At 36.4% G+C, this 12255-nt stretch overlaps 1 protein-coding gene across 3 annotated transcripts in view; it reads left to right on the forward strand.

Annotated features, from left to right (window-relative positions):
* Positions 1-12255, forward strand: part of TAX1BP1 (Tax1 binding protein 1) — a 76771-nt gene that overhangs the window by 32218 nt on the left and 32298 nt on the right. For all 3 annotated transcript variants that reach the window (XM_039229846.1, XM_039229845.1, XM_039229847.1), the window contains exons 6-7: positions 7560-7708; positions 7800-7890. In XM_039229846.1, the coding sequence (XP_039085777.1) occupies positions 7560-7708; positions 7800-7890 (240 nt within the window). The remainder of the gene's footprint in view (positions 1-7559; positions 7709-7799; positions 7891-12255) is intronic.

Below are 12255 nucleotides of genomic sequence, written 5' to 3' on the forward strand. Positions count from 1 at the left end.
TACTTTTCGTAATCTAGAGAAAGAACCAAAATGTGAATAAAATCTGAATATGAAATCCATGCCATTTTCCTCAGAATCTAGAAATGATACTTATGTAGTGTTAAAAAAATTTGTTAGTCCTATGTTGGAAAGTGCCTGCTTATTTCTGGGGATAAGATAACGGACTTCCACGAAAAATAATTCTTTTTTGTTTCTAGTCATGGGGCTTTTTAATGCATTCTTTTTCACCCCCAAAATCAGTCTTCCTCTAATCAGGCAGGCCTGCTGGGCAGCTAGAACAAGATGCTTGTCTCAGTTGGGTGGCTTATAAAATCCATGACATGTTTGGCACTTGTTTTAAATCTCTTCTGTGGTGTGAATTCTAAAAAAAACAGTCTTGAAGTTTGTTAAGTATTGTTTTCTAAATGTCTTCTCTTTGAGGTTCTGCTGAATTTCTGAAGGGCTATTATGATATATCGTCTACAATTTCACTTAAAATTTTAGAATGGACAATAAGGAACTGAACGATCTGTAGCAACTTACAGTTTCTTCGTGATAGAAGAAACTGTTTTAATTGTTGTATAAAATAAGATTAGCTTGTTACTCATTCAACACCTGATAAATACTAAGACAGTTAAATGTTCATAAAATAAAATCTTTCATCTTTTATAAATATTGATGACTTTCATTGTGAAATACCAATAGAGAGAACACTGCTATTTTGTAAACTAAAAGAATTGGATGTGTTAAGGTCATTAAAAACATTGATTTAAATGTTATGCTTAGGGGCGCCTGGGTGGCTTAGTCAGTTAAGTGTCCGACTTTCGCTTAGGACATGATCTCGTGGTTCGTGGGTTTGAGCCCCGCGTCGGGCTCTGTGCTGACTGCCAGCTCAGAGCCTGGAGCCTGTTTCAGTCTGTGACTCCCTCTCTCTCTGACCCTACCCTGCTCAAGCTGTCTCTCTCTCTCTCCTAGAAATAAATAAAAATATTAAAAAAAAAAAAATGTTATGCTTAATTATGTTTTAGATTTTTGACTGCTTTAGAGTAGGATTACAAAGTAGATTAAAACTGAAACCAAATAACATCTGTGAATTATGTATTATATTTCACCTGTATTTTAATGTGATCTGTATATGTTCCATCATTCATGTGTACCTAGATTTAAAAAGTAACTATTTTGATTATTAAGGATAATTTTTACGTTCATTTCTAGTTCAACTCTAAATAAGTGTGGATTTGTCTTTCCTATAATAGGCCGATTAATAAAAACTAAGTCATAATACTTAATGCAAGCCAGGCGCTGTTCAGAGTGTTTACTTATGTTAACTCATTCAATCCTATAAGGTGTGCATTGTTAAGTATGCATTTTACAAACGTAGCACAGAGAGGTTACTTAACCTGCCTAAGATAGAACAGTTTGTAAAGTGGTAGAGGCAGGCAATGGGGGTCCTTCTGCTACTGTTTTCTTTTAAAAATTTTTTAAATGTTTATTTACTTTTGAGAGAGCTCGCATGCATGTACGAGTGTTGGGGAGGGGCAGAGAGAGGAGAGACAGAATCTGAAGCAGGCTCCAGGCTCTGAGGTGTCAGCACAGAGCCCGATGCGGGGCTTGAACTTGAACCATAAGATTGTGACCTGAGCTGAAGTCAGACGCTTAACTGATTGAGCCACCCAGGCACTCCCTTGTAGTACTCTATACTTTTGCCCTAAAGGACTAAAGATTTGAGCTTATCTAATTGATCTTTTTTTAAAAAAATCTTTATTGAAATGTAATTTATAATTGATATACCATAAAATCCAACAGTTTACAATATACAGTTTAGTGGTTCTTAATTTATAGAATTATGCAACCGTTTCCATAACCTAATTTTCACACATTTTCACCACCCCAAAAGAAACCTGTACCTGTTGGTGATCATTCTCCATTTCCTTCCCCCTCAATCTTGTCTGTATGGATTTCTGTATTTTGGGCATTGCATACAAATGGAATCGTGTGGCCTTTTGTGACTGGCTTCTTTCACTTAGCATGATGTTTTCAAGGCCCATCCATAGTATAATAATTATCAGTGCTTTATTCCTTTTATTGTCAAGTAATATTCCATTGTATTGATTGGTCCTTTTTTACCCTAATTTTCATTTTTTAGACTTACATAAAAATGAGCAGTTTCAGGATGCCTGGGTGGCTCAGTCGGTTAAGAAGCTGACTTTGGCTCAGGTCATGATTTTGCGGTTCACAAGTGCCTATGTCGGGCTCTGTGCTGACAACTTTGAGCCTGGAGTCTGATTCTCTCTCTTTTTCGACCCCCTCCCCTGCTAACACTCTGTCTTCTTCCCCCTTCCTCAAAAATAATAAAAAGCTTTTAAAAAATTAAAAAAAAAGAAGTTTGTAGGTATATTCATTGTGTATTTGAAAATTAGAAGATTAAAAACTGAGGCTCAGGAAACCAAATGATAATAATGAGTCTTGTTTTTCGAATAGGATTAAAACGAACTGTGGCTTTAGGTTTTATAGGTTTTTTTGGAGCCTAAACTGAGTTGAGTTTTTTCCATAAGATAGATTCTTTTTTTTTTTTTTTTTAATGTTTATTTTTGAGAGAGAGAGAGAGAGCAGGAGAGGGGCGCAGAGAGAGGGAGACACAGTCAGAAACAGGCACTAGGCTCTAAGCTGTCAGCACAGAGCCATGCAGGGCTCGAATACAGGAACTGTGAGAGCATGATCTGAACTGAAGTTGGACATTGAATTGACTGAGCCACCCAGACACCCCACCATAAAATATATTCTTAACTTGAATGTTGGTAATATAAGATGTACTTAAGTGTATTTTTTGTGTGATTTTTAAAATAATTGTAGATAGTAGCCCCTTACCAAATGGTTGATTTGCGAATAACTTCTCCCATTTTGGAAGTCACTTTTCACTTTGTTGACGATTTCCTTTGTTGTGCAGAAGCTTTTTAGTTTGTAGTTTGCTTATTTATTTATTTTTCACTTTGGTGTCATCACTTTTGGTGTCAAATTCAGGCAGTTGTAAGATCATTGTCAAGGAGCTTCTCCCCTAGGAGTTTGATGGTTTCAGGTCTTACATCTTTATTTTGAGTTGATTTTTTTGTTTATGGTGTAAGGTAGTGGTTCAGTTTCATTCTTTTGTGGTAGCCGTCCAGTTTTCCCGACAGCGTTTATTGAAGAGCTTGTTTTTTTCCCCATCGTATTTTCTTGGCTCCTTTTTCATGAATTAATTGACCATATATGCATTGGTTGATTTCTGGTTTCTTTATTCTGTTCCATCGATCTATTATGTTATATATCCATGTGCAACAAGCATCATCATAACAGAATACGCAGACCATTAAGACAGTGTAAGTAAAATTATACTGTCCTAAATTTTTTTCTTATTCCCTTCTATATAAATATACATGAAATCTGATTTAACAGTTACTTGTCTATGGATGGGCTGCCTTGGGTGGCTTAGTCGGTTGAGTGTCTGACTTCAGCTTAGGTCATGATCTCAAGATAGTGGGTTTAAGCCCCTCATTAGGCTCTGTGCTGACAGCTCAGAGCCTGCAGCCTGCTTAGGCTTCTGTGTCTCCCTCTCTTTCTACCCCTCCTCTGCTCATGTTCTGTTCCTCTCTATCTCTCCAAAAATGTTAAAAAAAAAAAAAAAATTGAAATTACTTCTCTGTGGAATGTGTACGTGTTCAGGAAATAACTTTGTAGTCTAGCTTTTTTTCCTTTTAGCTCTAACCAAAAAATTTAATCTTTGAATCTCGTATTACAACGGTAGAATGTAAGTGTATTTGCTTTTAGCAGATTTTTGACAGAAGTAGTCTTCTTGGGAAAGAAAAATAGTTATTTTTGATGCAGATTTTTTCCAAGTGATTTTTTTTTTTTGCTGCTGCTCGAATAAAGTATAAGTTTTTCTCAAGATAAATTTGTTACTGAGAAGATTATATGAATTTTTCATTTTTAAAGGTATTTAAATTCAGAGATCTAAAATAAACTGAAGGGCACCGGGATGGCTCAGTCAGTTAAGCGTTGACTCTTGATTTTGGCTCAGGTCATGATTCCAGGGTCGTGGGGTTGAGCCCTGTGTTGTGCTCTGAGCTAAGCATGGAGCCTGCTTAAGATTCTCTTTCTCCTTCTGTTTTTTCCCTGCTTGCACTCTCTCTAAAATAAAAAAAATAAAAAACTGAAATAAACATGCTAAAGTAACATTTCTTTCAGATTAGTTTACAAAAACAAAAACCCAACTGTAACCTGAACAGGCTGTATTTATGGGGGTAGTGTTAAGGAAGAGGAATTGCCTAATTATTATTATTTATTTTGCCTTTTATTCCATTTTTTTAATGCCATGAAGATTGTTTATTATTGTACATTGTTAATTATATCTTTGGTATATTATTAGAAACCGGAGGAGATGCACTTAACAGTTTATGTACATAACTGTGTTCAGTGTCTTAGTGATTTCAGGAAGAAGAGTGTTCAAGAAAAATCAGATTAAGTCAAATGAGAAAGGTTCATTTTAAAACCTATCAAAAAATATAATCTTTTTAAAAAATGTTTATTGTTGAGAGAGAGCATAAGTGGGGAAGGGCAGAGAGAGAGAAGAAGAAAAGAGAATTCAAAGCAGGCTGCCTGCTGTCTTTGCAGAGCTTGATGTGGGGCTCAAACTCATGAACGTTGAGATCATGACCTGAGCTGGTCAGATGCTTAACTAACTGAGCCACCCAAGTTCCCCAATAACATAATCCTTTTGCCAATAATTTGCTATTTATTTAGAGCATTCAGGTACTAATTTACTAAATTTTACCACTATATACATTTGAATCCAGAATACCGTACTTTTTCTAAACAGTTGTCCATGATAATATTTATTTTGAGGGGGAGAAGGGGCAGAGAGGGAGAGAGAATCCCAAGCTTAGTCTGGATCCCTGTGCTGGACTCGATCCCATGAACCGTGAGATCATGACCTGAGCCAAAATTAAGAGTCGGATGATTAAACCCACTGAGAACACGCAGGTGCCTCAGTTGTCTGTTATATCTGTTTTATTCAGATGTATTCATTTATAATCAGAATTTGATGTTTTTAAACATGAGAGTATTTTCTGATACTTGAGATATTTTTAGTGCATGTTTAGCCACACTGATAAATGGCTTATTTTTTATTCTGGTTGTTCATATTTGAGAGTTGGGATTTGAAGGAATTGCTAATACTGGCTCATGGTAGCAGGGATTCTTTAACCTCGAGGAGGGGAAGAAGTCTGCTTCATGTATTTGAAATGCTCTTAATCTCTTTTTACCTCCATTTTTGTAATTGTTTTTATCTTGGTACACAATATAGCAGACTTAAAATCTGTTTTTTAAATATTAGAATTGTTTTGGGGCGTGATTTGCAAGTACTGACTGAGTGAATATTCATCTCACATTTCAAGTGTTTTTCAAAGACTTGTGTTCTAAGTTCTTTTTAAAAAAGGTTTTTAAAGGAAAGATTTTTAGTTTGTGTGTACACTCTAGACTTTAATGTCCTTTTCATGCTAAGAAAAACTTAACCATATTGAGATGCTGTATGCTTTACTCAGACATGGGAACTGGAAGCCTGAAAAAGAATCTCTGGTAATTTTCATTCAGTTAGAAAATGGTGGGAGGGGGAGGCACCTGGGTGGATCAGTCAGTTAAATGTCCAACTTCAGCTCAGGTCATGATCTCACAGTTTGTGTGTTCGAGCCCCGTATCGGGCTTGTGCTGACAGCTAGCTCAGAGCCTGGAGCCTGCTTCAGATTTTGTGTCTTCCTCTCTCTGACCCTCCCCTGCTCAGCTGCCTCTCTCCCTTTCTCAGAAATAAATAAATAATTAAAAAAAAAAAAAGAAAGAAAATAGGTGTGGATGCTGAGAAGCTATTAGGTGCTTTACTGGGTACGAGAAAAAGATGCTAAGACTCTCAAGTTACATTAGAATTAATTTGTGACTCACTGTAGAGTTAACTAGTTCATAGATAAAGCAGTTCATAATTTTGGATTTAGTTGCTTATGAATCTTCTCTGATTCTTGTCCCATACATTTTTTTAGACTGATGTAGAACTTTCTTAGTTACAGATTCAGAAACTAGTTTTTGCTTCTAGGCAATCTAGTCTTTGTTTTAGGAAGAAATACCTGGATTAAATCTGTAAACTATTTACTGTGTGAAAAGAGCATTTGGTAAAAGCAGCAATACAAAATTAAAAGAAAACAAAACACAACTATTAGAGATCTTTCTGGCTATGTTTATAAATGAGCAAGACGAATAAATGAAAAATATGTCAGGTTTTGCAAGAATCATTGGATATTGACAACAGTGTACAGCAGAGGCAATAAATATCATTTGCTTTCTGTGGTGTTACTGGAATTAGAAAAGCATTTAGTTTTTTTGTATCACAGTCTTTAGTTAATGTTGCAAATTCGGTAAACATTTGCTTTGAGCAAAAATAAAACCAAGAGAGTATATCTGACCATTATGGTGTTGAGCTTTTTAATTAAGTACAGTTGCAACAATAGCAATGGTCATATTCTTAAGTAATCTCTACACCCAGTATGGGGCTGGAGCAATTTTCATATTTTAGCAATATATTTAACATGGTTTTTCACTTAGAAGTAAAAAATTTGGCTGACTTGAAAATCACAATGGCTTGTAAATACTGTATAATGTTTGTTACATTTAAATTGTAAGATTGGTGTTTTCCTTTAGCTTCTATTGTTGCCTGTATGGGTGGTACTGTTATATGTGGGAAGTTTAAAAATTATTTTTTAACAAAACCAGTTTGTCTCAATTTATCAGTTCTTTTGGTGTATAGTTTTCCATAACAGTATCTCCATATGCACTGTTACATTTGATTCTCAAGATTTTATAAAGTTAGGGAGAAAAGGCTTTATTATCTTCATTTTACAGATCATAAAATGGGTTTAGGGTGGAGCCTGGCCAAGTTCTTACAAGTTACTTAAGTGTCTTGATGTGTTAAACATTTTTAAAACTTTTAAAATTATTTGTTTAAAGTGGAAGGAGTATTCTGTTTTAAGTAGAAGTACCTTTTAGATTGCATTTACTGCTTTTGTATTTCAATTTCTTTGACTATTTGTTCAGGCCTTTGAGCCATGGTGGCAGGACCATTAGGAACATTGCTTTAGGCGTGTATTTAGTGCTTTGATATAATTACCAGTGGCACTTAGTGATCTGTGTTATAAGATGGTGTTAACCTTGGTAGTATATTTTGAAACCTGTTTTGTCACTGGAGTAGCATTGAAAAACAGGATGTCAAAAATGAAAGCGACCAATTAAACATTTTTTCTCTCATTTTTGTTGCCTGCCCTCTGGTGGAGAAGTTTGTGAAATCAATAAATGGTATACGAGAAGTCTGGAAAGGAAATTTATAATTGTTTAATTTGGTATATAAAAAATTGAATGTATGTTTCACTTTTAGGTTTAGTTTTTAATCTAGTTTATAAACTTTAGAGGAAACCACTGGAATTAACAATTTAAAAATACATAGATTTAAGATATGCAAATTTGTGTTAGAAATTATCTTTCTGATAATACTCCTTTTTGTTTCTAAGGGTCTTATTGAAGTATCACAAAGTTTAAAAATGGAAAATGAAGAGATTAAGAAGAGATACAACGATGCTTCATCCAAAGCTCTTCAGCTTGAGGAAGATATCGTGTCAGTCACACATAAAGCGATCGAAAAAGAAACTGAATTAGACAGGTATTCCTGATGGCTTTAGACAATAACTTTTATGTTACAAAAATGTTTTAATGACTTTTTTTTGGTCTATGTTAATGTTCCTTTAATTCAGTTTAAAGGATAAACTCAGGAAGACACGATATGAAAGAGAACAGATGGAATGTCAGTTGAAGACAGAAAAGGATGAGAAGGAACTTTATAAGGTAGTTTATTATTTCCATTTCTTTTTGGTATCTTTTGCTGTGTAACAAGTGATTGCAAAATTGAGTGGTTAGGAATTTGGGAGCAGCTTAGCTACATGATTCTGGGTCAGGGTCTTGGTCGGTTGCAGTCAGGATGTTGGCACAGGCTGCAGTCAGCTTACAGGCTTGATAGGAACCGAGGATCTGCTGTCAAGGTGGCTCATGCAAATGGCTTTTGGCTGGATGTCCTTCAGTTTCTTGCTGTGCAGCCTCCTCAGTGGCAGTTTGAATGTTTTCTCAACATGGCAGTCACTTTTCCTTGGAGTAAGCTATCCAGGAGAGAGCAAGGAGGAGAGAGGAAGGAGAGCACTTTTTATTTATTTTTTTTGTTTTGTTTTTTGTTTTTTTTTTTAAATTTATTTCTAGGAGAGAGAGACAGCGTGAGCAGGGGAGGGTCAGAGAGAGAGGGAGTGACAGACTCTGAAACAGGCTCCAGGTTCTGAACTGGCAGTCAGCACAGAGCCCAGTGCGGGGCTTGAACCCACGAACCACGAGATCATGATCTAAGTGAAAGTCAGACGCTTAACCAACTAAGCCACCCAGGCACCCCAGGAGAGCACTTTTTAACTTATAGTGCACTTTATGACCTAGTCAGTGAAGGTGTACGCTGGTGCTTTTACTTTATCTGATTCATTAAAAGCAAGTTTACTTGGTATAGTCAGCACTTAAAGAGAAGGGAATGGAGTTTCACTTCTTCCGGAATGGAGTTTCACTTCTTGCTGAGAGGAAGTATCCTAGGATTTGGGGACCTATTTTAAGACTACCCCATTGTATATAGTCCCTATAAGTTTTCAGGGAACCCCGGGTATTTTAGTTACTTAGCAGGTAATACATAATAAGTCAAAGGTATAAAACCTGATTGTTTTTCCCTTTAAGAACATATAAATCGTAGAACATTAATTTATTTCTATGATGCTCATCATGTTTCAGAGTTTGACTTTTAGAATGATCTTCAGAAAAATGTCATTTTAAAAAATAATCTTTCTGGGGCGCATGAGTGGCTCAGTTGCTTCAGTGTCCAACTTCAGCTCAGGTCACTATCTTTGTGAGTTCGAGGTTCACATCAGGCTCTGTGCTGATGGCTCGGAGCCTGGAGCTTGTTTCGGATCCTGTGTCTCCCTTTCTCTCTGCCCCTCCCCTGCTTATGATCTGTCTCTTTCTGTGTCAAAAATAAACATTAAATTAAAAAAAATTTTTTTCTAACCAATCTTTGCCTTTTGAAGTTTTTCTTCATTTTTATTTTATTTAAAAAAAATTTTTTTTAAATGTTTTATTTATTTCTGAGAGAGAGAGAGAGAGAGAGAGAGACAGCGTGAGCAGGGGAGGGTCAGAGAAAGAGGGAGATACAGAATCTGAAACAGGCTCCAGACTCTGAGCTAGCTGTCAACATAGAGCCCGACGTGGGGCTCGAACCCACGAACTGTGAGATCATGACCTGAGCTGAAGCCGGATGCTTAAGAGACTGAGCCACCCAGGTGCCCTTCTTCTTTTTTAAATGATTCTGAAACAGGATAGTTAGCTTAATTACTGATAACGTTGTGGATGTAAATTGCGACATGTTTATCTTAAGTGTTCTTAACTTAGCAGTTCTTTTTTTTTAATCTTTTTTTTTTTTTTTTTTAACTTATTTCTGAGAGAGAGAGACAGCATGAGCAGGGGATGGTCAGAGAGAGAGGGAGATACAGAATCTGAAGCAGGCTCCAGGCTCTGAGCTAGCTTCAGCACAGAACCCGACACAGGGCTCAAACCCACAAACTGTGAGATCATGACTTGAGCTGAAGTCGGACGCTTAACTGAGGCACCCAGGCACCCCCTAACTTAGCAGTTCTTAAAGGCAGTTCCAGATGAGGAATTTCAAGAGAACATTTTGTTAAGTCCGTATTATTTGGATAGATTCAGTCTCTTGATTAGAAGAGGACAACACATTCACTTAGTATTGAGGTATATATTTGATTAGAGATAAAAACCTATAACTGTGCATATATATTCAGTAATTGAGGCTCACAACTTGCACGTAGAAACTAGAATATGATTTATATTGCCAGTGGTTTTTTTTTCCTTTTTATTTTTGGTGGTAGTGGTTTGTTGTTGTTTAGAAGATAAATATAAAAAAATATTGAATCTACACCATGCACTTTAGAGCAGAGAGCATGGACGGGGACATTTTGTAGGTCATGGGGATATACTCATTTTCTTTCTTTTTTTTTAAAATTTTTTTTTTTTTATGGTATATTTCTAAGAGAGAGAGTGAGACAGAGAGACAGAGACAGCATGAGCAGGGGAGGGTCAGAGAGAGAGAGGAAGATACAGAGTCTGAAGCAGCCTCCAGTCTCTGAGCTGTCAGCACAGAGCCCAACACGAGACTTGAACCCACAAACTGTGAGATCATGACCTGAGCCAAAATTGGATGCTTAACCGACTGAGCCACCCAGGCGCCCCTCATTTTATTTCTTGAATAGCTTATCCCCAGAGCGTGAGTGTGTGCATGTGTGTCACTCCCAAAACAGGAAGAAAAATAGTGATGATTCACTTCTAGATGATTTTATGATTGGACCCTTTAAGAATATATACCTCAATAATTTTTGGTTTTTGAACAAGATTTTGTGAAAAAAGGAAGTAATACAGGTATCGAGAGAAATTGGTGTAGTTGGGTGACTGTTTATACAGTGGTTTTGCAAACTGTCTCCAAATGCAGCTTAAATTTTTCAAATTATAAAGCATTTTTTTAACAGTAAAAATTTAGCATCACATAATTTTTTACTCAGTTACTGTGAATTTTAGTGAGAGTATTTTAGTTTTTTTTCCAGGGAAAGATCTGTGCATTATTCCTCTCTGGATGATTATGTGGTTTCCATGTAATTTTCTGTTAGCACAGTGGGAGATTATAAGAGAAATACAATATCTGTCTTCAGTCATTTCAATATAAAATGAATTCTGAAAGCAGACTAGTATTGGGAAGGGTTTGGGAAGATTCTAAGTAAACCAGTGATGATGGAGAGGTGTAGTGAATGAAAATAACTAGGATGAGTTATTAGAAAGAGAATGACCTATCCTTAAAGTGGTCATATTTTTACACTGTTTTTCTTTTCTTTCTGTTCTGAGACTAGGACTTCTGGTGTGTTGTAGAGGGCTGGCAAGCGCATTTTAGGGCAAATCCCAAGTTTATTTTTCCTTTACTGCTCTAAATTACTGATCCCTTTTGTCTTGTGCTTTTTTTCACTTCCTGTGTCTGTTTTACACCTGAATGACAAGCCTTTTGCTAAAAAACTTAGTATCCGGAGGAAGAAAAGAATGAGGTATCTTGGGGATATATTTGTATATAGTGTGATAATATCTCCAGTTTTCTATAAGCATTATCAGTAGGGATCAAAGTGACATTGAATTTTTCATTTGAATACACTCTCCCCCAACCCCACAGTGTTCCAAACAGTATTTCATTTGTGTGTACCCCCAAAACTGTAAGTAAAACTCCTGCTTAGAGGTTTTTTGTTTTGTGGTTTTTCTTTTTCATGGAAAGGAGACTCCACTTGTCTGTGATAAGACAGGACATCGTGTTATACTTTTAACCTCAGAAGCATGCTTTCCTTTACAGATTGTTTATAAAAATAATGAGAGAGATTCCTTCTGTCTCTCTCCTCAGCCCCTATTAGATCATCTGACCCATCCCTGTCCTATTACAATTTAGAGGAGTTGAGAAAACACTTGAGCTGATGATTATGAAAATTAGATAGTGTTTCTCAAGTCATGCTGTAAAGGTCTTGGCTGGTGACACCTTCAGAGAATCTGGAGCTCTTTTTTAATGTTTGTTTATTTTGTGAGAGAGCAGGGGGGAGGGGCAGAGAGAGACAGAGGTAGAGAATTCCAAGCAGCGCCTGGGCTGTTAGCACCGAACCCACTGTGGGGCTCAGTCTCGTGAACTGTGAGATCATGACCCGGACCAAAACCAAGAGTTGTACACTCAACCAACTGAACCACTCAGAGACCCCATGAGTTATTTTCTGTCCTCTTGAGTAGGAATTAGTGTTTCAACAGTCATACATTTTAGAGTCGAGTGGAAAAGCATGTTAATTCATTTCTCTCTGGTACTCTTAACCAAAGTAAGATTCTCTTTATAGTGAAAACTAGGTATCAATACTACTTACAATTTCAGTTATGGAATTTGATTTGTGTATCTGTTATGGGCAAATTAGCAACTACTGCCAAAATTCCTGGGAAAATTAATATAGTTGGGTTAATTAATCAAATATACTTTTAGACACACAGGAAGTAAATGACAGTACTTCTCACAAGCCAAAAATTGAATTGCTTAAGATGTTTTTCTTGAAT

This window comes from Hyaena hyaena, unplaced genomic scaffold (genome assembly GCF_003009895.1).
Source record: "Hyaena hyaena isolate Hyena2069 unplaced genomic scaffold, ASM300989v1 scaffold_40, whole genome shotgun sequence".
NCBI lineage: Eukaryota > Metazoa > Chordata > Mammalia > Carnivora > Hyaenidae > Hyaena > Hyaena hyaena.